At 50.9% G+C, this 25,967-nt stretch overlaps 2 protein-coding genes across 3 annotated transcripts in view; one reads left to right on the top strand and one right to left on the bottom strand.

Moving 5' to 3' along the window:
• Positions 1–11,744, bottom strand: part of TMBIM1 (transmembrane BAX inhibitor motif containing 1) — an 18,761-nt gene extending 7,017 nt beyond the window's left edge. The window contains exons 1-4 of one of the 2 annotated variants that reach the window (XM_011932274.1): positions 11,668–11,744; positions 4,628–4,803; positions 2,923–3,020; positions 841–1,082 (exon numbers count right to left, since the gene is read on the bottom strand). In XM_011932274.1, coding sequence (XP_011787664.1) covers positions 841–1,042 — 202 coding nt within the window. In that variant the 5' untranslated portion in view covers positions 1,043–1,082; positions 2,923–3,020; positions 4,628–4,803; positions 11,668–11,744. The remainder of the gene's footprint in view (positions 1–840; positions 1,083–2,922; positions 3,021–4,627; positions 4,804–11,667) is intronic. The other variant, XM_011932275.1, reaches the window with a different exon arrangement.
• PNKD (paroxysmal nonkinesigenic dyskinesia) overlaps positions 1–25,967 on the top strand; it is a 74,129-nt gene that overhangs the window by 10,846 nt on the left and 37,316 nt on the right. The window lies entirely within an intron of this gene.

Below are 25,967 nucleotides of genomic sequence, written 5' to 3'. Positions count from 1 at the left end.
CAGGTCTAACTTTATTTTTTGAGACAGAGTCTCGCTCTGTTGCTCAGACTGAAGTGCAGTGGTGCGATCCTGGCTCACCGCAACCTCCACCTCCTGGGTTCAAGCGATTCTGCTGCCTCAGCCTCCCAAGTAGCTGGGATTACAGGTGCATGCCACCACACTCAGCTAAAGTAGCTGGGATTACAGGTGCACGCCACCACACTCAGCTAAGTTTTTGTATTTTTAGTAGAGATGGGGTTTTGTCATGCTGGCCTGGCTGGTCTCGAACTCCTGACCTCAGGTGATCCACTCACCTCAGTCTCCCAAAGTGCTGGGATTACAGGCGTGAGCCACCGCGCCCAGCCCCACCTCATTTCTGACCAAACACAGCATGTCCCTGCCATGATATTTACCAAACTTGGCTCCAAATATCTTTTGCAAAAGTCAGATTTACTTTAAAGGATGAGGAAAGTGGTTCAGGTTCCCAAAGGAGTTCCTAAGGAAGTTCCATCAGGTCTGGGAGGTGGCAGCAGCTTGTTGGGAAACAGAGCCGGTGCCCTGAGGTAACCCCTCAGGAGTCATTACTTGACCCAGCCCCTTTCTCCTGTGGTGTGTACTTGTTCTGGGACATGCCTCGTGGGTCTCCTTGAACAAAGGGGCCAGCAAGTGGCTGGGGGCCAGTTGCTGAGAGAAAAAGTGGAGGGTAACAAAGATGAGAAACAGAGGGAGAGATCTCAACAGAGAAGATGAGAAAAGGGATTTAAAGGGAACCAGAAGAGAAAGGGGGCAGGAGGTGGTGACCTCATCTGCTCCAAGTGCTGTCCCTCCCACCCACCCTCCATCTGCCCTTCCAGGACTCACCATAGTTCATGGGCATCGGGTGGATAGGGGGCATGGGCTGTGGGTAGCCAGCAGGGTGACCGTAGCCAGGCTGCGGGTAGCCAGGGTAGGCAGGATACCCTCCCGGCAGGACGGATGGCTGCCCATAGCCCCCAGGGGGCGGAGGGCCTGGGTATAGGGGGTTGCGGTCCTCATATGGTGGTGGAGCGCTGGGGTTGGACATGGCCGTTCACAGGCTGAAGGGGAATCCCAGCTGCTGGGACCTGAAATGGAAGAGGAGAAAAGCAATCATGAATACCCAGACCCAGCTCGCTCAGCCTCGTGGCCCCACTTCCAGCCTTATCCAGGTTGCCTCTGTGGAGAGGAACACCTCCTATTTTCTCCTTAGAGGGCAGCGTGTCATTTGCTGTCCACAGGCCGCCTCCCCACCAGCTGGGCTCTTGTCCCTCCTGCCTCTGCGCCTGCTTTTTGTCTACGGGCCTCTCACTGTGCAGCTCCCCAGCCACAGGAAAGCAGGAGGAGGGATTCGCTGAGGAGACAGGGACCAGGGAGCCTGGGAACTCCCTGTTCTCATTTAAGAAAACCTTCCAGTGTTGGTGGCTTGACAGCAGAACCAGCGAAGAAGCCAGATGGCCCAGGCACAGCCTCCCGGCAACTCACAGGTCCAGCTGGGACCCTCTGAAAGGGTCAGCTCCGCCCCTGCCACAGCTGCCACGGGGATGCCAGGCCTGGAAGCCAGAGCTGGGTTGGAGCTAAGGCTCAAAGTGGGGAGCCAGGGAGAGAAGTGGAGGAAAACAAGCTAGCCCCAGCGCCAGAGCTGCCAGGCCCCAAGCGGGAAGGGATCCAGGGACCCGGGGGCCAGTGGCAGGCTCAGTCAGGAAGCCTGAGAAGCAGGGGTGGGTTGTACAGGGGCTGGGGGCGGGGAGGCTGTGCCAAAGGGCCAGCCTGAGACAGGACTTTCTGGTTCCTTCAAATAACAGCAGTGGCGTGTCAGAAAGGCATGTGGCAGCCTGCGACCACGGCTGCTCTCTGGCCTTGCTAGGGAGGAGAGAGTGAGTGCAGGGCCCCTCGGCGCCCGCGGAGCAGGAGACAGATGTTCTGAATCCCAGGCTCTCTGTGAGTTCCGCCTGTTTTCCAGGTGCAGGGCTAGCAGGGAGGAGAAAGCTGAGGAGTCAGGCCACAAGGTCAAGGGAATGCCTTCCCTGCAGCAGGAAGAGTCCCACAGCCAGGGGAGGGCCAAGGAACCAGGGGGAGGGAACCCCAAACGAGTTGGAAAGGACCTCGAGGCCATAAGCTCCAAATGCTCACTTCAGATGAGAGAATGCAGGCCCTGAACAGGGAAGTGATTCCCCAGGACCCCAGAACTCGCAGGTCAGTGGCATAACCGGGATGGAGACCTTCTAGAGCCTGGGTCCAGGTCCTTTATGTTATGCGGTGCTCTTATGCCTCCTCTGCCAGTTACTGTCCTCTGGGCCTGGTGGTCCCCTCTGAGGTAGCAGAGATGCAGGCTTAGGAAGAGCTAAGGAGGCCCCTAGAGGGCCCCTGCATCCCCAGTAAGGACAAGCCCTGGCAGTCTGGGCTTGGCAGGGCCACGACCTCTTCTAGAGCATCTACAGGGGCTTTAGGATCCCCAAGGAGGACACCCCCAGATGCAGGTCAGCAGACACCAGAGGCTCTCAGAGGCTCTGCTGGAAGCAAGAGAGACCAGCGTCTCTTTTTAGGGCACACTGCACAGTTCAGGGATCAGATAAAGGACTGTCTTAACTCTTCTCTCTTATGATCACTGGGATTAATTCAGAGAGGGGAAAGTGGCAGGGAGGGTTGAGGAGGGGGAATTGAACAAAAGTCCAGGTCTCTAAGTGGGTTATTTTGAGGAAAGCTGTTCTCCATCTCCCCAGAGGGAATGGGATAGAACCAGGGCAAGAATGTCAGGTCAGAAATACAAAGCTGGCCTGGTGCAGTGGCTCACGCCTGTAATCCCAGCACTTTGGAAGGCTGAAGTGGGCAGATCATGAGGTCAGGAGTTCGAGACCAGCCTGGTCAACATAGTGAAACCCTGCTCTACTAAAAATGCAAAAATTAGCCAGGCATGGTGGCGTGTACCTGTAGTCCCAGTTACTCAGGAGGCTGAGGCAGGAGAATCACTTGAACCCGGGAGGCAGAGGTTGTGGTGAGCTGAGATCACGCCACTGTACTGCAGCCTGGGCAACACAGCAAGACTCCATCTCAAAAAAAAAAAAAAAAGGCACTGGCCAGAAAGGCTCTGTGGGCAGAAACCCCAACCATGATGTCACCATGACGTGTCCCAGTACCTCCTCAGGGTGCACCATTGTGAAATAAGGTGGGGGCCACACGACCTCTAAGCCCACTGCCTCCTCTAACAATAGACTATAATCCTGGGAACTCGGCTCTGCAGGGCCTGACCTTTGCTTGGCCAGAGAGCTGCCCCTGCTCCCTCCTCTGAGCCAAGCAGGGCAAATAGGTAACTTTCCAGACCAAGGGGCTGTGGCAGCCACCGGGTGAAAGGTGACTCAGAGAGAAGGGTCAGCCTTGCATGGGCCGCCAGGACTCCAAGGTTCTGGTACAGCTCAGAGGGTGCTGACTCAGAGCCTCACTCTTGCCTCCCTTGCCCCTCCCTTTCAGGCTTTTGGTTTCAAAAGCATGTGCTAGTAGGCCTGCCTGCACACAGCAGTTTCCAGGCCAGTCCTCCGGGCACCTCAGCCACCAGCCCATCCACACCAGAAACTGCCATGACCACTTCAACTCACTATGCCTCAGTTTCTTCACCTGGAAAATGGGTCTCACACTAGTAATAGTACCCTCCACAGAGTTGCTATAAAAATTAAGTGAGAAAATACACATAGCAGGCCTGGCACAGTGGCTCACGCCTGTAATCTCAACACTTTGAGAGGCCGAGGCAGGTGGATCACCTGAGCTCAGGAGTTCGAGACCAGCCTGGCCAAATGGTGAAACCCCATCTCTACTAAAAATATAAAAATTAGCTGGGCATGGCAGCAGGCGCCTGGAATCCCAGTTACTTGGGAGGCTGAGGCAGAAGAATCGCTTCAACCTGGGAGGTGGAGGTTGCAGTGAGCCAAGATCGTGCCGCTGCACTCCAGCCTGGGTCACAGAGCGAGACACCATCTCGAAGAAAAGAAAAAAGAAAATACACATAGAGTGCTTAGAATGAAACCCGACCCCTGATCAATGGGGATAAAGGTTGGTTATTTTCATTAAACCCTTACAACAGTCCAGCAAGTTAATACTGTTATTATTATTCCCATTACAAGTGAAGAGATCGAGGCACAGAAGAATTAAATCACTTGGCCAGGATAACCAAGCTAAAGTGTGATGAAGTCAAAATGAGCCCCAAGACTGACTCCCAAGCTCCTGCTCTTAATCCCTCACCTGAAAACACCCTGTCTAGCCAACTTCTCATCACTTCTGCCATAGCTTCCATCTAAAACCCTCTCATGACAACAGGAGGCTGACGCAAGTGAAAGCCAAACTACTCAGGCCCTCCACATCACCACGGGGCTAACACCCTGGCCAGTAGCCCCGGGTGAAGAGGGTAGCCCAGGCATGGAGATACATAAAGGTCAGAGCTGAAAAGAAACTCACCCAAGGCCAGCCAACCCCTCACTTTACTAACTAGACAGCCATAGCACAGGGACCTGTCCTTGGTTACCGAGCTGGTCCTGGGGACAGGACGACATCCTAGCTGTCTGCATAGAGAGACCTGGGCACAGGAGAGGAAACCCCAGCATTAATGCTAGCCAGAGGAGTTGCTAAACTCAGCCACACTCACCTCTGAGCAGTGCCAAGAACACTGTCAGACTGGCAAGAGCCTCCGGGGCCCGTGGCTGCCACGTTTGGCAGCCTTAGAGCCTGCTCTTGGGCTCCTGCCCAGCCTCCATAAGGGCCCTGGGCACTTCCACATCATCGAGGCCTCCGCTAGGGATGAGGTGTAGGGCTGGCATCTGCCTAGGTAGCAGCAAAGGGGGAAAGGGTCAGTGTTTACTTTCATAGCTATGTCTAAGGGTGGAGACTGGAGAATGGAGGGGAAGGGAAGGAGGGAGAAGGGGAGAGAGATCACGAGATTGACCGAGAGTGAGGATGATACCCAAAGACTAGGAATCAGATCTTCTGGGTTCTGCCAGCAGCTACTAGAGGGGCTCACAGTCTGCAGGGGCTAAAAAGGAATTTTAAGGTTCCCACTGGAAGCCTGAATTTTCCCAAAATACAGTAGGCATTCACCTTCTGCTTGTTTTTGTTTTTTGTTTTTTTGGTAGAAACAGGATTTCACCATGTTGGCCAGGCTGGCAAACTCTTGGCCTCAAGTTAGCCACCCACCGAAACCTCCCAAAGTGCTGGGATTACAGGCGTGAGCCACCGCGTCTGGCCCACCTTCTGCTTGAAGGAACTCCATTAACGTGGAGCAAGCCCCTTGGCTGCAGACAGCTCAAATCATTAGAACACTCTTCCTTGCCTCACAATGCCTGGTATCGAGGCATTCAGACTGTGCCCTATCCTTGCCCATTATAGATCTAAGTTTGCTCCTCTCTCAGGGCCGCAGTCCCCCATTAGGAAGGAACCAGAGCCCCTGCTTTCTACGACAGCAGCGGCACAAGTGGGTGAGCTCAGACAGCAGGACTTGCTGGGTGGCATGGTTTTCAGATGCAGAGATGGAAGCACATCGTCCCCTGGAGTCCTCTCAGTGTGGTAATCCTGCTGTTGGCCTACTGAGGCCCCGGCTAGGGCTCTCCTGGGGGTATCTGAAGGGTTAAGCCTCCGGAATCTGCAGAGGAGGCCTGACCTACTGGGGTTACAGCAAGAGGAAAGTGTGTGTACTGGACGGAGGGATGGAAAGGAGCAGCTGACTGGTCCAGGCAGCCTGCCCTCCTCCCTGCCAGGGACGGATGCCCAGAGTGGAAAGAATAGCTCAGAATGCGCATCCTCAGGAAACCCCACCCAGCAGGCGCAGGAGGACAACCCAGATCTGACAGTTTGTTCCCCTCCCTTTTCCTTTATCTGCCCCCACAAGAAAACACTTTATCCTCCTACCCCAGGGCACAGTTGACCTCATAGCCATGAGAGCAGATGAGTAAAAAGATATACCCAGGAGCGCGTTTGGGCAACTCACCAGGCCTGATTCTGCACCAAGGGGGCCCAGAATCAACTGAATATCCTTCCATCAGCCTGAACTTTGGGATTAAGAGGATGAAGCCACAGGGATCTAAACACTAAAATATCAGAGCTGGCTTAGACTGTGGATCTCACCTGGTCATTTGACAGACAAGGAAACCCCAGAGCCAAGAAAGTTCCTGCTCCACCCCAGAACAGCCCTCTTGGTCATGGGTTTGGAACGTCCCTTCCAAGCCCCGCCCACTCTGAGTGACAGACACCACCACACACCCTCTCCCAAGGAGGAACCAGAACAAGCTACCATTCTCTCAGTTCTCTAGTGACCTCTCAGCTCAGAAACAGTTAAGACCAGGCCGGGCGCAGTGGCTCACGCCTGTAATCCCAGCACTTTGGGAGGCCGAGGCAGGTGGATCACGAGGTCAGGAGATCAAGACCATAATGGCTAACATGGTCAAACCCCGTCTCTACTACAAAATACAAAAAATTAGCTTGGCGTGGTAGCGCACACCTGAAGTCCCACCTACTAGGGAGGCTGAGGCAGGGGAATCGCTTGAACCGGAGAGGCAGAGGTTGCAGTGAGCCAAGAACACGCCATTGCATTCCAGCCTGGGCAACAAGAGTGAAACTCCGTCTCAAAAAAAAAAAAAAGACTGCCAGCCCTCGACTTCTGGCCCCCAACTCGAGGCCACCCCTCCCAGCCCCCTCTCTAGCCAGGGTGGCCTCTGTCTGAACCCACGGAGACTGAGGGGTGGCTCTAAGCTACCAGGAGGGAGAGGCTGTCCTGGGGATCACGAGAGGACCCAGGCACCGCAGCTCTGCCACCCTTGTCTGGAGTAGAATCCTGTGATCAGAGTGGTAATCTCAGGTTACCCCACCCAAGTCAGGATGGCCTGGGAGTACAGATAAGGGAAGAGGAAGACATTAGCAAGCTGATGCTGAAATATTTGTGAGCGCAGTCCTTGTTCACTTCCTTCTTTGTTTCATCATCTCCTGTCTTTTCATTGAACTTCAAGATTAGGAGGGGAAAGAGACAGAAAAACGAGACTGATAACTAACCCCAAAAAAGAACTAGGGAAGGGGCCAGGCATGGTGGCTCACGCCTGTAATCCCAGCACTTTGGGAGGCCAAGGCGGGTGGATCACGAGGTCAGGAGATCAACACCATCCTGGCTAACACGGTGAAACCCCGTCTCTACTAAAAAATACAAAAACTTAGCTGGGTGTGGTGGCGGGCGCCTGTAGTCCCAGCTACTCGGGAGGCTGAGGCAGGAGAACGGAGTGAACTCGGGAGGCGGAGCTTGCAGTGAGTCAAGATGGCGCCACTGCACTCCAGCCTGGGCAACACAGCGAGACTCCATCTCAAAAACTAAATAAATAAAATTGCTAGGGAAGGAAGGAAACCACTTAGAGTAGATGAACCACTTCCAGTACTTACTACACAACTAAGGAAGTCCAGGTTGAATATCCCTCATTTCCAAAATCCAAAATGCTCCATAATCTGAAACTTCTTGAGCACCAAGATGACACTCAAAGGAATGCTCACTGGAGCATTTCTCATTTCAGATTTTCAGATTAGGGATGCTCAACCAGTAAGTATAATATACATAGCCCCAAATCTGAAAAAATCCAAAATCCATGTGCTTCTGCCACTGTAGATGTCTGCCCCCATGGGTATCGTGCCTATGTGCTGGAGTTGGAGAGTAAAGTGTTTTCTTGGGGGTGGAAGGGAGCTGGAGTGGGTAAAGGAAAAGGGAGGGAAGGAAATTGTCAAAATGGTCCCCATTTTGGATAAGGGATACTCAACCTATAATAACTAAGGCACATCTGAGCCTTGCAACAGTGCTGTGAGGTATTCTTACCCCCATCCCACTCTGTAGATGAGAAAACTGAAATTCAGAGAAAAAGAGATCTAGGGTCCCAGAGCAGGCAAACAGCAGAGATGAGTTTAAGCCCAGATCTCATGCCTGATTTAAAATTCAGCCTCTTTGCTTTTATATCAGGCAGGAGTAGAAGCCCCTGAGGCACCTGTAGCAGGCACCTGCATGAATAGGCAGCACCCAGGGTGGGGGGCAAGCAGCAAAGATCAAAACGATAGAGAGAAAGGAGCTGAGCAAGCTGTTGTTGCTACCATTATTTCTTTCCCCTGCAGAAAGTTGATCTGAAGCCTGGGTCCTGGGCTAGGAGGCAGGGACCCAAGTTCTTGTCCTGGCTTTGGGACTGACTCCACTGTGAGAGCCACATCTCTAAACCGACTTTTTTTTTTTTTTTTTTTTTGAGACGGAGTCTCGCTCTGTCGCCCAGGCTGGAGTGCAGTGGCCGGATCTCAGCTCACTGCAAGCTCTGCCTCCCAGGTTTACGCCATTCTCCTGCCTCAGCCTCCGGAGTAGCTGGGACTACAGGCGCCCGCCACCTCGCCCGGCTAATTTTATTTTTTAGTAGAGACGGGGTTTCACCGGGTTAGCCAGGATGGTCTCGATCTCCTGACCTCGTGATCCTCCCATCTCGGCCTCCCAAAGTGCTGGGATTACAGGCTTGAGCCACCGTGCCCGGCTAGACCGAGTTTTAACATCAGTAAGACAATTCCCCTCAACTGAAAGAATGGCCGGGCATAGTGGCTCATGCCTGTAATCCCAGCACTTCGGGAGGCCAAGCCAGGTGGATCACTTGAGGTCAGGTGTTCAAGACCAGCCCAGCCAACATGGTGAAACGTCGTCTCTGCTAAAAATACAAAAATTAGCCGGGCATGGTGGCACGTGCCTGTAATCCCAGCTTCTCGGGAGGCTGAGGCAGGAGAATCGCTTGAACCTGGGACATGGGAGACGTAGGTTGCAGTGAGCCAATACCACGCCACTGCACTCCAGCCTGGGCGACAAAAAAAAAAAAAAAAAAAACCTGAAAGATCAAAGTCCACTCTGCCAGTTTCTGATTCCGAATGAATAGCCTAACAGAAGGCTTCAGGGCAGAATGGCATGGCTCCCCAAGAACCTACACTGGGGGGTCACTACTGATGTGCAACCGTTTGAGAGGACACCTTCAGAAGCAGAAGAACATGGCATGTTCTCAGTATGGGGCTGTCCATACCCTCCCAAACTGTACCCATAATGCTGTCTGGAGCCTACAGCTGGCTCTTCCTGGGTGATCAGTTACCCCCGAGCTAAACATTATAACACTCTAGAAAAGAAAGAGTAGAGGCAGGAAGTCCACTGACCTGGGTTCATGAACTAGCCACAGGAATCCAGGCAAATGACATCCCCTGGCCTCCTTTTATCCCTAAATCAGCCCATGTGGGGGAAAGGAGTAGGGACTTGTTTATGGGAGCCAGAGAGTGGAGAAACAGAATCACCTAGCCAGGCACTTCCCTGACTGTTCTAAAGAACACGCCCCAGGAGACGTTAATGAATGAGTACTGGGAACAGATGACTCTTGAGAAACAATCCACGCCCCCTTCTTGGAAATTCACAATGGCATATTCAGCCCCTGAGAAGTCCTGCCATAAGCAACCCTGTTCAGCTTTGTTTAACCCAGTGTTCCTTCAAACTTCCTTAAGCCTGAACCACTTTTATCGAGGCAAACCTATTAACATTCTGTGGGATGCTGATCCAGGCCACCTTTGTATTATAGACACCCAACCCTGAGAATCATTCATATCCTAACTCCTCCTCTCTTAAAACCTTTGTGTGTCCACCTAGCTGCCCCTCAGAGCAGTCACATGAAGTACTAGACATGTCCTCTCACTTTCAGGGGGTCAGCCCAGTGCCAGGATCCCTGGCGAGGGTCCTCCCCTTTCCCCATTCCACACAGCTGCTATCCCACCATAGGATTTACTGCCAAGGGCTGGGGGACATATCCAGCTAGCACAGAACCAGGAAATGGGCACCCCTAAACCTCACCTCTGTGCAACGGAGCAAAGCACAAATCATTACAGACAAAAGTGGGGGCCCATTATTAACTCCCTCCCCTCCAATGGAGGTACCTGCCAGTGTGGCCTGTGGACTTCTGGATATCATTTCTACTTCAAAACAAGACACAGGTTTTGGCCTAGAATCCCAGAATCTTAGGGTTGGAAGATTCTGTCAAGGTCATCCCTTCCAGTGTCCCCAACAGAATAGGTCCAGAAGGCCCATGTCATGGTCAGCCATGTCATTAGCAGAACTTCTTCCCAGAGAAGTGTATAAGCTTCCACTCTCTGGTCCTCCCAGTTCAGCCTTCTGAAAACACACAAGTATGTGTGTTTCCCTTCTCTGTGGCTTCTGCTCTTTCTGAAGGGCCAGGGTGAGGCCTGCGGTGGGAGGTGCTCTGAGGTGGACAGCGTCTGGCTGAGGCACCCATTCCCAGGGGAGGAAGCTGAGCCCAGGTGGCTATTACCCCAGCTGATGACACGAGGCTCTCCCAACACTTACAGGATAACCCATCATTACCTCTCTGATGTGCTCATTTTTACAAGTGAGGCCTTGAGGTCATAGCACAGGAAGACAGGGCCCCTGACACTGTGGTCCTGCCTCTTCCATTTAAGCTATAAACTGGTTCTCTGGATCCTCATGACCGGAGAGACAAAGAGAGGAGGCAGGTGAGGAGGAAGTATGGCTCCCCCTTTGTGCCAACAAAGCAGCCCCAGGAGGCACCTGGCTCCCCTGCCACCGCTGGCCAGCCCAAAGGCGCCAGCTTGGAAACCAAAGCTCACCGATGAGATGAATATTTCAGAGCCCAGAGAACTGGACACCTGAGGGCCCTTCCATGACATCTGGCTCTGACCTGCGTTCCCAGGCCTACTTATCCCATGTCCAGGGTGCTCAGGTAGAACCCCAAACTCCTGGGTACCACGCAGAGGCCACAGAGGAGTGAGAGGAGATGGAGACCCCATAGGACAAGAATTGGTGCCGACCCCACAAGGTCAGGGCCTGGCCTCCCAGCAGCCTCCCTCTGCTTCCTCCCACTGGTCCCTGGCTCCTGCCCCAGCCTCTCCACTTGCTTTCCCTTTTCTCGTTTCCCTGTTTTGTTTTCACTCTGACCCAAAGAAGTCACGAGGGGGATGTTACTCCGCTGTAGCTCTGTGAACCCAGCAGGGAAACTAGCGGGACGTGGGACTGGCAGAGGGCAAAGTCATGGTGACAGAGGTGGCCACTTCTCCATGCCAAACACTTGAGCTGCTCATTGGCTTCTGCCCGAGCTGCAAGCTAGGACCCCCTTTCCCCACCCCTTAAATATTCACCTGTCTACATCAAGACTGGCCCCAGCGCGTGCGGGGGCAACCTGGGGTCCGTGCCAGGCCCTGGCTGTCTCCCCCCTCTTCCCTCTTCTCACCAGCTGAGGGCCATGAAAGCCCTCATCCCACATGGCTGGTCACTCGGGCTGCCATGGTGGACAGACCCGGCGACAGAGAGGCCACTCGTGCCCGAAAGAGGGGACACAAGGACACCCCCAGACCCTGGCTCCGCTCACCAGTGCCCACAACACGCTGCTGGGCTCCCAAGGCTAAGCAGGTTCCACAGACCGGGCGGCCCACCCGCGCGCCCAGGAAGAGCGAAACGCCAAGGGCCAGGCGGGGAAATCCCCATTCTGGAACCGGCTCCTTGGGCCCAGGAGCGGGCAAGCCGGAAGCGGGCTCCGAAAAGTTTAGGTGCCCCGGCGAGTGGCCGCCCCAACCCTGGCCCAGTCCCCACCGCCCACAGTCCCCAACGGCGCCGGCCCAGGCCCCCTGGCTTGCCTGCGCCGTTCCCGACGGAGCGTTCCTGGCCTCCGAGTGTTGCAAGTCCTCCCGGGCGGGGCAGGGCTGGGCTCTGCTGGGGCTCCGCGCCCCGCCCCGTCGCGCGGGCCTCGTGGGGCGGGGCCTCGGGGCGCCGCCAGGGGGCGCAGGGGTCTGTCCCGGGCGCGCGCATCTCTCAGAGCCCCGACGACGCCTCACTAATAACACGGCGGTATTTTCGGATTTAAAGGCAATACATGATATTGATGGGAAGCTAGAAAAGAAACAGAAATGCAGGGAAGAAAGTAACTTCCCTCCACCCCTCCTAGTTCCTAGGGGGAAGCGTTCGCTTTGGGGCCTTCTTTGGCTATTACATTTCTGTATGTATTTTGTTTTTCTACAGTGGGGTATATTGTATGATGTTTCGTTTACTGCCCTTCTTTTTACTTAATATTTTATCATGAACATTTTTCTTCTCACTAAATAGTCTTCAAAAGCACAATCTTAATGCCGTAAAGTATTCCATTGCATGACTATGCAGATTAAATTAATTTCCTACTGGAGGCCATTTGTTTCCCATTTTTACATTAGAAATAAATCAGTAATTAAAATCCTTGATAATTCTGTGCTTTTGAGATAAATGCACTTTTCGAGTTTAAAACTGCAAACACGCAAACCTAGAGATGGAACTTAGAATCTCTGTTTAGAATTACTCAACCAGGAAAGCAGGTGTTTTCCTGGAGTCAGAATTCAGAAGTCCTGCATTGAGATGTCGATTACTACTGTTAGGTAGGTCTTAACCCTCAACCCAGTGAAGAATGCAGTAGCAAAGGAGGAAACAGTTTAGGGGAAGTTCTGAAATATTACTGGAGCCTGGACATGGTGACTTACGCCTGTGATCCTAGCACTTTTGGGAGGCCAAGGCCAGAGGATGGCTTGAGCCCAGGAGTTGGAGACCCAGCCTTGGCAACATAGAGAGACCTTGTCTCAATTGAAAAAGAAAGAAACATCACCGAGGCTTGCCTGAGTTTCCGGGGTTCCAAAGTCCAAGTTCTTTCCATGACACCAAGGCTGCCAGTAGTTGACCAACTCTGTTTAAAGTGCTTATCTTGTGTTAATAGCTGCAGGTCAGCACCACACAACACCACCACTGAATGTCTTTTTTTTCTCAGGCTGGAGTGCAGTGGTGCCATCTCAGCTCACTGCATCCTCCTCCTCCTGGTTTCAACTGATTCTCCAGCCTCAGCCTCCTGAGTAGCTGGGATTACAAGTGTGTGCCACTACACCCGGCTAATTTTGTTTGTTTGTTTGTTTTTGTTTGGTTTGTTTCGTAGAGACAGGTTTTCACCATGTTGCCTAGTCTGGTCTCAAACCCCTGAGCTCAAAGCAATCCGCCCACTTCAGCCTCCCAAAGTACTGGGATTACAGACACGAGCCACTGCGTCCAGCCCCAAAACAGAGATTAAAAAAAAAAAAAAAATTTTTTTTAAACTGCCCCCCATATGCACACTATGTATGTTTATTTATGTAAATATAGTTTAAGTAGGAGTTACTTAGGGGGACTGGTGGCCATTATGGTGGGCTAGCTCCCCCAGACACCCCAACCCTTCAATGTAATTCCAGTTCCTACGGGCCAAGAACCTCATTTTAGAAAGTCCCCACCCAAGGTGTGATCTCACCAGAGCAAGTACAGTTCTGCTCAGTTTCTGTTTCCCCCTTGTTCAAGGAGTAACACCGCAGGTGAAATGCATGGCCCGTGGAATCTGGCCAGATCCCCGACATTTTTTCATGCTCTCTACACTTGGGCTGTCTTAGTCCATCTGGGCTGCTACAACAAAAATACCTTAGAGTGGGTAATTTAGAAACAGCAGAAATGTGTTGCTCACAGTTCTGGAGGGTGGGAAATCCAACATCAAGGCACCAGCAGGTTAGGTGTCTGATGAAGGCTCCCTCTGCTTCACAGATGATATCGTTTAACTAAGTCTTCATATGGCCAAGGAAGGAACAGACACCCTCCAACCTGCGTGGTTTTTGTTTGTTTTTGGTTTTTTTTTGTTTTTTTTTTTGTTTGTATTTTATTTATTTATTTTTTTTGAGACGGAATCTCACTCTGTGGTCCAGGCTGGAGTGCAATGGCACAATTATGGCTCACTGCAGCCTTGACTTCCCAGGTACAAGCAATCCTTCCAACTCAGCCTCCTGAGTAGCTGGGACTACAGGCATGTACCACCACATCTAGCTAATTTTTGTATTTTTTGTAGAGACAGGGTCTCATTATGTTGCCCAGGCTGGTCTTGAACTCCTAGGCTAAAGCAATTTGCCCTCCTCCACCTCCCAAGTGCTAGGGTTACAGGCATGAGCCACTGCACCTGGCCACCAGCTTCTTTTCTAAGAGCATGAATTCCATTCCAGAGGGTTCCGCCTTCATGACCTAATCACCTCCTAAAGGCCCCACCTTTTAATACTGTCACATTGAGGATTAACTTTCAACAAATGAATGGAGCGGGGACAACAACATCCAGACCATAGCAGGCCCCTTCTCCACAAAACACCCTCCACTTTCTGGAACCACCAGGATGGTGAATATCCAAGGAGATTCCATTTCCAGCCAGCAATCACCAGCGACTCATATCTGCCCGACTGGGGGAGTGGAACATGGGGCACACGAGGCAAGCCCACACAAGCCTTGCTGCGTGCTTTTTCTCCAGAGCCCTTTTTCTGACTATAGGGTCAAAAGTAACACCTGAAGCAGCTGGCCCAGAGCAGCAGTGCTTCGCTGGCAATAGGCATTCAATAAATCATGTTTTTTCTCTTGGGCCTTATCTGCGAAATTATTAAGTAAGCTCTTTTTGTCTGCCAACCAGACAGGAATTTCCGGTTCTAGAAGTGGGAAGGCTGAAAGGACACAGCCCCTGCTCTCAAGAAACTCACAATCTAAGGGAGCCAGTAAAATGACAGATTATTACAATGTTGACAGTTTGACAAGCGCCGGCAGATAAAGAAATATTCACTTGGTTTCTCCAGATCCCAGAGAAAGCTGCTAACCCAGTGTGGGGAATGGCGTGGGGGTTCTGGAAAGGACTTCAGAGGAGGTGACAACTGAGTAGAGTGTTAGGAGGTGTTAGGAACCAGCCTAGTTGGAGGAGGGGAGAAGGTTCTCCAGGCAGAGGGAAAGGGGCTTAGGGCCAGTTGCCCCAGCAAGCTAGGATGTGGGGTGGAGGGTGCAATGCGGTAGAAGGGGTAGGAAAAAGGGCTGGCCAAGGAGGCAGGGGGCCAGGAATTGAGATTTTACCCTGAAAGTAATGAGGAACCAGAAAATAACCACCTAGAGGGAGTTTGGGACGGTTGGGGAGGCTCTGGTGGTGCCCCTGGGGTAGGGTTCCAGCTTTAGTAAATAAAAATGCAAGGCAACCAGTTAAAGTTGAACTTCAGATAAACAACAAACTTTTTTTTTTTCCGAGACAAGGTCTGGCTCTGCACTCCCAGGCTGGAACAGTAGTGCGATCTTGGCTTGCGGCAACCTCCACCTCCCAGGCTCAAGCCATCCTCCCACCTCAACCTCTCAAGTAGCTGGGACTACAGATGTGAGCACCACCACGCCTGGCTAATTTTTGTATTTTCTGTAGAGACAGGGTTTTGCCATGCTACCCAGGCTGATCTCAAACTCATGAGCTCAAGCAATCCACCCACCTTGGCCTCCCAAATTGCTGAGACTACAGACATGAGCCGCTGCACCCAGCCAAACAATTTTTTTTCATGTAAGCATATCCCACTGCCCCATATAATATTTGGAAATACTTATACTCAAAAAAGTACTCATTGCTTACCTGAAATTCGTATTTAACTGGTCGTTTGTATTTTTCTGGCAACACTACCTGGGAGGAAAGTGGAGTCAAGTCCACGGCTGCCGGAAGAGGGGTGGGGGAGTGAAAGGGGTTAGGCTGATGTTTATTTTAGGACTGGAGTAGCTAAAGCTTAGTGATTGGTGGGAGGGGGTGGTGGCAGCCTGGAAGGGGTGGGCCCAGGTGGAACCTGAAGGGCACGGGTAGGGAAAACTTCATTGGAGTGGTGGATCCAGAGAACTTTCTCTGTTGCCACCCTCCAGCCCAGCTCCAGGGCTCTACTAATTGGTCCTCCAAACCCTTCTCATAGCTGTCTGGTTACCTAGCATTTAATGTGTTACTCTACCCATGCATTGATCACTAACTTTCTGAAAGAAGTTGGTTCTGTTTTTCTTTTTCTTTCTTTCTTTTTTTTGGGGGGGATGAAGTCTCACTCACTCTGTCATCCCGGCTGGAGTGCAGTGGCATGATCTCGGCTCCCTGCAACCTCCGCCTCTTGGGTTCAGAATGGTGGAAAGAATGGTGGATTTGGATGTCTCAGAAGTGAGGTTTTGTTCCAGCTTCGGCACTAAAGGACTGTGAGGCTGGAGGCCCATCTCTCTACTTAGAAATCACACTGCAACTGGTCGCAGTGGCTCATGCCTATAATCCCAGCACTGTGGAAGGCCAAGGCGGGTGGATCACCTGAGGTCAGGAGTTCGACACCAGCCTGGCTAACATACAGTGAAACCCTGTCTCTACTAAAAATACAAAAAGTTAGCCGAGTGTGGTGGCGCATGCCTGTAGTCCCAGCTACACCAGAGGCTGAGGCAGGAGAATCGCTTGAACCTGGGAGATGGAGGTTGCAGTGAGCCGAGATCACACCACTGCTCTCCAGCCTGGGCAACAGAGAAAAAACTCCGTCTCAAAAAAAGAAAAGAAAAGAAAAGAAAAGAAATCGTACTGCAGTTCTCTACCTCCTGTGACTTCTGGTGCCTTCCTCAGCTGAGGTCATCTAGGTGAAAGGCAGTGAGAAAGGCACATGGCGGATGTTGATGGTGACTGAAACTGCTATAACTGGACGTGGGTGGTACCATGAGGAAGCTGGGCCACCGAACCAGCCTGGCATCCACCATGCTGCAGGCAGGGCCAGCGAAATGCTTTCCAATCTTCCCTGACCCTCAGAGACACCTGAGCTGCTTGTGAAAACATGCACGTTCCCTTGGGGATACTTCTTTCCAGACCTGTGAATCAGAATCTTCAGTGGAAGCATAAACAAACGCTCCCAGGTAAATCGCCAGCCGCACCAGCAAGCTTTGGTGCTAGATAGACCTGGGTTTGAATCCAAATTCAAATGTCTTTGGTGTCTGTGTGACCTCAGGCATATTACTTAACTGCTGTGAGCCTTGGTGCCGTGTCTGTAAAAAGGGTGGTAATAATATAGGGTAGTTGTAAGAATGAAAAATAATAGCAGTCTTCAAATGCTTAGGGCAGAGTTAAAATGTTCATTGTTATTGTTGTTTGTGAGATAGAAGCCCAGTGATTCTCCCAGTGATGAACACAGCGTCCTTTCACACTAAGCAGCGCCTGGAGGGATGAACTTGCCTGAGCTGGGAGCTCAGCAGAGCCAGGCTCCAGCTGTGCCCTTACACCCTGCCCTCTCGCCATGGACCTCCACCACCTCTGCCAGTCAGAATACCGGGGGATTCTCAACTTTCGAGCGCCTCTCCTTGTCCATCTTGGGCCTCATTCTCCCACTCTCTTGCCCCCAGTTAGGAAGCTCCTCCTCATAGTCACTTGCTTTTGTCTGAACAACTCTACTACTCAAGAAAAGCCAACAGTGATTTCCTCTTATTCCCAACCCAAGATATCCTCCCACCTCAGCCTCCCGAGTAGCTGGGACCACAGGCACACACCACTGCACCTGGCTAATTTTTGTAATTTTTGTAAAGATGGGGTCTCCCTATGTTGTCCAGGCTGGTCTCAAACTCCTGGGCTCAAGTGATCCTCCTTCCTCAGCCTCCCAATGTGCTGGGATTACAGGAGTGAGCCACTCCACCTGACCACCACCTCTTTCTTGTCCCTCACATCCTCACTTTCCTCTTTGACTAGCTTGGATTCCAATATTATAATTACTCCTTTGTATGCAGTCTCAACTGTACCTTATGGTTCTCAGCAGCAAAATCTCAGCTCTGCACCCACACAGCCGAAAGTAGGGGTAAAAACATGCAACGGTCCTCACTGATCTTCCTTTAAGTTCATGCACACTAACTTGTCTATTCATACTAACACACGCATCCTAGTAATTACTCCACACTTTCTACAGTCCCTTCAGAACTCCCACACCCCCTCTGCAGCCTCACTCTCAGCCTGGACTTTGCTTCCTATGTCTCTGAGCAAGCAGAGAATTGCTGCCTATATCACCACTTGGATGTCTAACAGGAGACTGCTTCTCAAACTTTAATGTGCAAATAGATCGCTTGGGGATCGTGTTAAAATGCAGAGTCTGCTTTGGTAGGTTGAGAGTCTTTTCTTTTCTTCTCTTTTCTTTTCTTTTCTTTTCTTTGAGGTAGAGTCTCCCTCTGTTGCCCAGGCTGGAGTGCAATGGCGCGATCTCAGCTCACTGCAATCTCTGTCTCCTAGGTTAAAGAGATTCTTCTGCCTCAGCCTCCCAGGTAGCTGGGATTACAGGCATGCCCGACCACGCCCAGCTAATTTTGTATTTTTAGTAGAGATGGGTTTTCACCATGTTAGTCAGACTGGTCTTGAACTCCTGACCTCAAGTGATCCACCCACCTCTGCCTCCCAAGATGCTGGGATTATAGGCATGCGCCTCCGTACCCGGCCACAGGTGAATTTTTAATGGGATTTTTAAATGCTAAGTCTTCAAAATCTGGTGTGTATTTAACACTTACCACATATCTCAATTAGGATGTTACTTTTTCATCAGAAATATAGGATCTGTATTTAGATCAAATCTAAAAACTGTTTGTAAAATGTACATACTTGAGTGTTTTCCAATAACTGAAATAAGCATCAAGGTTTATTTTATTATTGTTTTATTTTTAGAGTAAAGCGAAAGCAAGTTTATTAAGAAAGTAGAGGAATAAAGAATGGCTACTCCATAGAGCAGCCAATGTTTAGATTTAAGTTTAAATGAATTAAAATTACATAAAATAAAAAATTCAGTTTTACAGTTTCACTAACCACATTTTATGTGCTCAGTGGCCACAAGTAGCTAGTGGCTACCGTATGAAACAGCACAGATCTGGCCAGGTGCGGTGGCTCATGCCTGTAATCCCAGCACTTTGGGAGGCCGAGGTGAGCGGATCACTTGAGGTCAGGAGTTTGAGACCAGCCTGACCAACATGGAGAAACGCCATCTCTACTAAAAATACAAAATTAGCTGGGCATGGTGGCGCATGCCTGTAATCCCAGCTACTCGAGAAGCTAAGAGAGAAGACTCGCTTGAACCTGGGAGGCGGAGGTTGCAGTGAGCCGAGATCCTGCCATTGCACTCCAGCCTGGGTAACAAGAGCGAAACTCCATCTCAAAAAAAAAAGAAAAGAAAAGAAACAGCACAGATCTATATAGCGCTGGTCATTGACTTGAGGGGGAATTCTGGGAGCAAGGGTCTAGGTCATAATTCATCTTGGCCAGATGCCTAGCCCGGGGCCTGCACTCAGTACTTTCTACTGAGTTCCATTTACTTCCAGCAAGTCAAAAACATCTAGGGAGGGGTTGAAACAAGCCACAATCAGTTCCCAGATCTGACCACTAGAGGGCAGAATCTGACCAGCACTGTTTGGCTAGAAGACGGGCGCCCTGGCCAGCGCAATGGCTCACACCTGTAATCCTGAATTTTGGCCAAGCCCAGGCGGAAGAATCGCTTGAACCCAGGAGTTCAAGACCAGCCTGCGCAACACAGTGAGACCCATCTCTTTAAAAAAATAAAAACATTAGCTGGTCATGCTGGTGCGTGCCTGTAGTCCCAGCTACTTGGAAGGATGAGGTGGAAGGTTGGCTTGACCCCAGGAGGTCAGGGCTGCAGTGAGCTGTGATTATGCCACTCCAGCCCGGGCAACAGCCTGAGCTACCATCTGTCTCAAGCAAACAAAAACGGAAGAAAAGAAAGGGGAACCCCTTTTTAATAGCCAGGACTCAACCTCAATACCATTAAGACCAAGCATTATTTAACAAGCATTTATGAGGGGCCTACCGTGTGCCAGACCTGTGGGGATACAGAAGTAAATAAAATGCAGTCCCTGCTCTCTTGGAGTTTACAGTCCAGTGGGGAAGGCAGGACAGATATTAGCAACTCATCTCATAAGCAAAGATACCTTTACAAACTGTGATACATGCACTGAAGGAAAGTTAACTCAGTGCCCTAAAAGAGTGGCACCCAAGGCAGGGTGTGGTGACTCACGCCTGTTATTCCAGCACTTTGGGAGGCCGAGGCAGGCAGATCACCAGGTCAGGAGATCGAGACCATCCTGGCTAACATGGTGAAACCCGTCTCTGCTAAAAATACAAAAAATTAGCCAGGCATGGTGGTGCACGCCTATAGTCCCAGCTACTGGGGAGGCTGAGGCAAGAGAATCGCTTGAACCCAAGAGGCGAAGCTTGCAGCGAGCGGAGATCGCGCCACTGCACTCCAACCTGAGCGATAGAGTGAGACTGCGTCTCAGAAAACAAAAACAAAAGAGTGGCACCCGGGCACCTCGCTTAGGTTGGCAGAAGGTGGCATGAAAGAGTAGCTACAGAGGGGACAGGCCGTGGGGGGCGGCAGGCAAGGGTGCTGTGGCCCTTCTAAGCAGAAGGATCAAGCTATGTGAAGGTGTGGAGACACCCCTGAAGCTGAAAGAGCTTAGAGTGTTCCAGAAACCTCCAGGAGAGCGGTGTGGCTGGAGAGTGGTAGGCACTGGGGCATGGCCCAAGAGGAGACCGGGGAGGTGGCAGGGGCCAGGTCTACAGAGCCTCAGGGCCTCCTTAAGGACTTCAAATTTCACCCTAAAGATGTCAATGAAAACATTCAAACTCTGTAAAATAGTTGAAGAAATTTATTCTGAACCAAATATGAGTGACTATGGTCCTCGACACAGCCCTCAGGAGACCCTGAGAACACGTGGCCCAAGGTAGTCAGAGTAGGGGGGACAGGGGCACAGAATGTGTGTGTGTGTTGAAGGGAGCTTCCAGGTTATAGGTAGATTTAAAAATTTTCTGATTGGTAATTGATTGAAAGAGTTATTATCTAAAGACCTGGAGGGTTGTTTTTTTTTATGGAGTCTCACTCTGTTGCTCAGGCTGGAGTATAGTTGTGTCATCTTGGCTCACTGCAACTTCTGCCTCCTGGGTTCAAGTGATTCTTCTGCCTCAGCCTCCCAAGTAGCTGGGATTACAGGTGCCCACCACCAGCCTGGCTAATTTTTTTTGTATTTTTAATAGAGACAGGGTTTCACCATCTTGGCCAGGCTGGTCTTGAACTCCTGGCCTCAAGTGATCTGCTCACCTTGGCCTCCCAAAAGTGTAATCCTTGGGATTACAGGTGTGAGCCACCGGCCTGGCCCTGAGCCAGTCTTTCAGGTTAACTTTGGAATGCCCTGGCAGAGGAGGAAGTCCATTCAGACGGTTGGGGGGAGGGAGCATTGAATTTTATTTTTGGTTTACAAAGGAAGCCATTGAGTGATTTTGAGCAGGGCTGGGACATGGGACATGATCTGGGTGGTATTTTAGGAGAATCACCCTGGCTCTGAGCGGTGAATGGATTGAGGGGCTGGAGCCTGAGAGCAGGAAGGCCTTGAGGAGTCACCTTGGCCACAAGATGAAAGGTGGTGGCACCAGCCTCCACCCTGATGCATCAATACCCCACTGCCCCCATCCCAGACCCGCACCTCTTTTTATTTATTTATTTATTTTTGAGACAGAGTCTTGCTCTGTTGCCCAGGCTGGAATGCAGTGGCAGGATCTTGGCTCACTGCAACCTTCACCTCCTGGGTTCAAGCGATTCTCTGCCTCAGCCTCCTGAGTAGCTGGGATTACAGGCACCCGCCACCATGCCCAGCTAATTTTTGTATTTTTAGTAGAGATGGGATTTCACCATCTTGGCCAAGCTGGTCTTGAACTCCTCACCTCATGATCCACCCGCCTCGGCCTCCCAAAGTGCTGGGATTACAGGCGTGAGCCTCCGCACCTGGCCAGACCCACACTTCTTTGGTCTCATTTGGCTAGCTTCCATTTGCTCTCCACATCCCCCTCCCTCTTCTCCACCCTGCTTGGAGCTGGTCCTGTGGACACCTCAGTGGGCTGTTGGTCCTCTAGCTATAGCTGAGTTTGGCAGTGGAGCTCTCCGGGAGGAGATGGGAGTGGAGGTGGAGGGTTTGTCTCCTCCCTCCCTCAAGGCTCACCCCAGACCAGCTTATCCCTCAACCAGTGGTCACAGCCCCTATCAGCTGGGCCTGTCCACACAGCTCTGTCTTTGTTTTTTGTTTTTGAGACAGTTTCCCTCTTGTTGCCCAAGCTGGAGTGCAGTGGCATGGTCTCAGCTCATTGCAACCTCCCAGTTCAAGCGATTCTCCTGCCTCAGCCTCCCAAGTAGCTGGGATTACAGACACCTGCCACCATGCCTGGCTAATTTTTTGTATTTTTAGCAGAGACGCGGTTTCACCATGTTGACCAGGCTGGTCTGGAACTCCTAACCTCAGGTGATCCGCCTGCCTCAGCCTCCCAAAGTGCTGGGATTACAGGCGTGAGCCACCGCGCCCAACCTGTCTTTATGTTTTCCTGACCCTTCAGGCCCGGGGTGGCAACAGTGTCTCCAGCCTAAAGAACTGTTTCCAGCACCTGCCAGTAGCCTTGCAGAGCACTAAAACTGAACTTCTACCAAGCTCTCCTCAGCTTTCCCAGTTTGCCTCTGTCATCTGTTTCAGAGCAGACGCTGACACATGCTTTCTACCCAGGCTGGTGACAGAGGATAAGTGGAAACAGCATGGAATTGGGGGTCAAATAAAACCATAATTGAATTTGGGCTTTGTCACCTGTTAGCTCTGTGATGGCATGAGTCATTATTCCCTCCAAGCCTTCGTTTGTTCATCTCTAACGTGGGGCGACTGACTGGGCGCAGTGGCTCACGCCTGTAATCCCAGCACTTTGGGAGGCTGAGGTGGGCGGATCACTTGAGGTCAGGAGTTCGAGACCAGACTGGCCAGCATGGTGAAATCCTGTCTTGGTGAAACACAAAAATTAGCCAGGTGTGGTGGTGGGCACCTGTAGTCCCAGCTACTTAGGAGGCTGAGACAGGAGAATAACTTGAACCCGGGAGGCAGAGGTTGCAGTGAGCCGAGATCGCGCCATGGCACTCCAGCCTGGGTGACAGAGCGAGACTCCATCTCAAAAATAAATAAATAAATAAAGTGGGCAACCATCACCTTCCTTATAGAGTCATGACAATGAAATCCCACGTGCAAGGGCTGTGCGCAGGCCTTGCGCTCAGTAGACAGTCTACACTCGGTTGTTCTGTTCTTCCGTCCCACACAACAGAACAAACATCACACTCCAATCGTCAAGCCTGGTGCAAGGTGCTGGGGATGAGGGAGAGAAAAACAAGTGGAGGCCGCCATTTTTTGCCTATGGGGAGAGCTCAGTCTTGTTTTTGCTTGTTAGTTAGTTTGTATGTTTGTTTGTTTCTGAGACAAGGTTTTACTCTGTCACTCAGGCTGGAGTGCAGTGGCAAAATCATAGTTCACGCAGCCTCAGCCTCTGACCTCAAGCAATCGTCTTGCCTCAGCCACTCAAGTAACTGGGAACCACAGGTGCATGCCATGGTCTGGCTTTTTTTTTTTTTTTGTAGAGGTGGGGTCTCACTGTGTTGCCCAGGCTGGTCTTGAATTTCTAGACAGTTCTCCAATCCATCGTCCTGCCTTGGACTTCCAAAGTGCTGGGATTACAAGCATGAGCCACCACCCCCAGCCTAGAGATCACAGTCTTGTAAAGGAAAGGCCGTGGCTCCCCCAGGTGTGCCCCCTCCCGCCCCCACCATAGCCAAACCATTCGTCTCTGTTTGGCTGTGAAATGACATTTTTTCCAGGGTCTGGAGATAGAGCAGTGACCAGGCTATGCAAATAATTGTGGTAATCAGAAAAGTCTTCAAAGAGGAGGTTGAATTTATTTTTAGCCTTAAGGAAACTGTACTCAAAGGAAAGGCATTATCAGCCTTCTTAAAAACCGAACTCACTCTCCTCCCTCCTCACTCCTCCCTCAAGAGCTGCCAGACTCCCCAAATTGAGAATTGGACCTTCATTAGTTATGGTTACTCCTGGGAGGGTATCATATCCCTGGGGGCATGGTAGGGCTGGAAGGTACCTGGTATCTTGAGGAAGCTGCCTGAAAGGATTTCTCTGGGTGGCATGGGGCAGAAATCCAGGACAGTGATCGGGGCAGGCTGGCAGACAGGACGCATGTGGAGGGGAGCAGCAGGAATGCCACACACTAGAGAACTGGGCTGAGACCATGTCACTAAAACAAGGGATGCAAATTTGATTGTGTAGACACTGGCTTTGAGCAGGGGGAGCCCCTGCTTGAAACTGATGGCTAGGGGCTGCAGGTACCTGCAATGGGCCAGGCATGAGGACCCAAGGGCCTGATTTGGGATGATGCAATGGGAAATGGAGGCAAAGATCACACCCTCTTATCATTCATTCATAAAATATTTACTTGAGCACCCACCAGGACAGAGGCTGATGTTGCAAGAATGAGATCAATAACATCAAGGAACATGTATGGAGTACCTGAGACAGCCCGGGCAAGGTGTCCTTTCGCTGGGTAATCACGGTTAATCCTCAGAGTAGCTCCATGCAAATTACCAGTCCCTTATGGATAGAAACAGAATGAGGTTTGAGTAGATTAAGAACATGCCCCAAGGTGCAGAGTTCCTAGTGGAGCCAGGGTTCTGAGCTGGTCACTCCAAGTCTAGCACACAACCCCCAACCCCGATTCCACTCCCTCCCCCACAATTCACCCTCCTTACCCATAAGGCACTTGAAGTGTTACAGGGGCAGCCCCAGGAATTACTGCACAGCCTAAGGACTATCACAGAGACATGTGTGCAATGAAGTGGGCAAGTCATTACCTAGGCCTAAGAGATGCCCTCACCCAGGAACTAGGTCTCAGGATTGGTTCATTTGGTCATTTGACAAACACAGATGCTTCTTAACTTATAGAGGGGTTACATCCCAATAAACTCATCCTACATTGAAAATATCCTAAGTGGAAAATGCATTAAATACACCTAAACCTACCAAACATCATAGCCTAACCTAAGCTGCCTTAAACATGCACAGAACAATGATATTCGTTTACAGTTGGGCAAAATCATCTGGCAACACAGATGATACCATTTGGCAAGTTGGGGGACCTGAAGGAGAGGGTTGGGGTCACATGAGGATGAGGAAGTAGCTTTGGACAAATCAAGTTAAAGATCCGGTGGGGCAGCAGTCCCCAGCCTTTTTGGCACCAGGGACCAGTTTCGTGGAAGACAGTTTTTCCAGGGACTTGGGGAGGGAGGGGATTAGGGGGGTTTGGGATGATTCAAGCGCATTACATTTATTGTGCACTTGATTTCTATTATTACTACATGATAATATATAATAAAATAATTATACAACTCACCATAATGTACAATCAGGGGGAGCCCTGAGCTGGTTTTCCAGCAGCTAGATTGGTCCCATCTGGGGTTGATGGGAGACAGTGACAGATCATCAGGCATTAGATTCTCGTAAGGAACATGTAACCTACCTCCTTCACATGCACAGTTCACGATAGGGTGCGAGCTCCTATGAGGATCTAATGCTGCTGCTGATCTGACAGGAGGCGGAGCTCAGAGGGTAATGCAAGCGATGCAGAGGTAAAGCTTTGCCCGTCCTCCTGTGGTGTGGTCCAGTTCCTAACAGACCAAGGACCGGTATAGGGTTGGAGGGAAGCGGCTGGGGACCCCTACTGTGGGGCATCCAAGAGAGGCTTTCGTGGACATTTCTCCTTTAAAGTAATGAGTATACAGGTGGTAGCCTGTAAGTGGTGAATTTAGAGCTAAAATTTAGAGCAGAAGGGGAGCTTGTCAGAGAGGGGAAAGGAGAGCCAGAGAAACTGTGGCAGGAAAGGTAGAGGAAAGAGGCATGCTCCATTGTCATAGCTGCCACCCAGAGGATCAGTGATAAGGGCTCAACAATGACAAATGGGTTTGACTTTCAAGGGGACAGCAGCAACTTAGGATGGAGCAGTACAGGCAGGGCCCAGCTGAGTGGCCTGAGAATGGACGTGCAGTGAAAGGTAGAGACAGCAGAGAGGACTACTTTCTTTGTTTTAATAAAATAATAATTTAAAAAATTAAAATACTAATATGTTTTCATTATAGAAGACCAGAAAATATTTTAAAAGCACACACAAAAAAATAAACAAATGGTACCCCATGAGTCAATCAACCAAAGATTATGACTGGAAGCATTTTAG

Source organism: Colobus angolensis, unplaced genomic scaffold (assembly GCF_000951035.1).
Source record: "Colobus angolensis palliatus isolate OR3802 unplaced genomic scaffold, Cang.pa_1.0 Scaffold95, whole genome shotgun sequence".
Classification (NCBI taxonomy): domain Eukaryota; kingdom Metazoa; phylum Chordata; class Mammalia; order Primates; family Cercopithecidae; genus Colobus; species Colobus angolensis.
The sequence above is the reverse complement of the archived record's forward strand: the minus strand, read 5'-3'. Positions and strand labels throughout refer to the sequence as shown.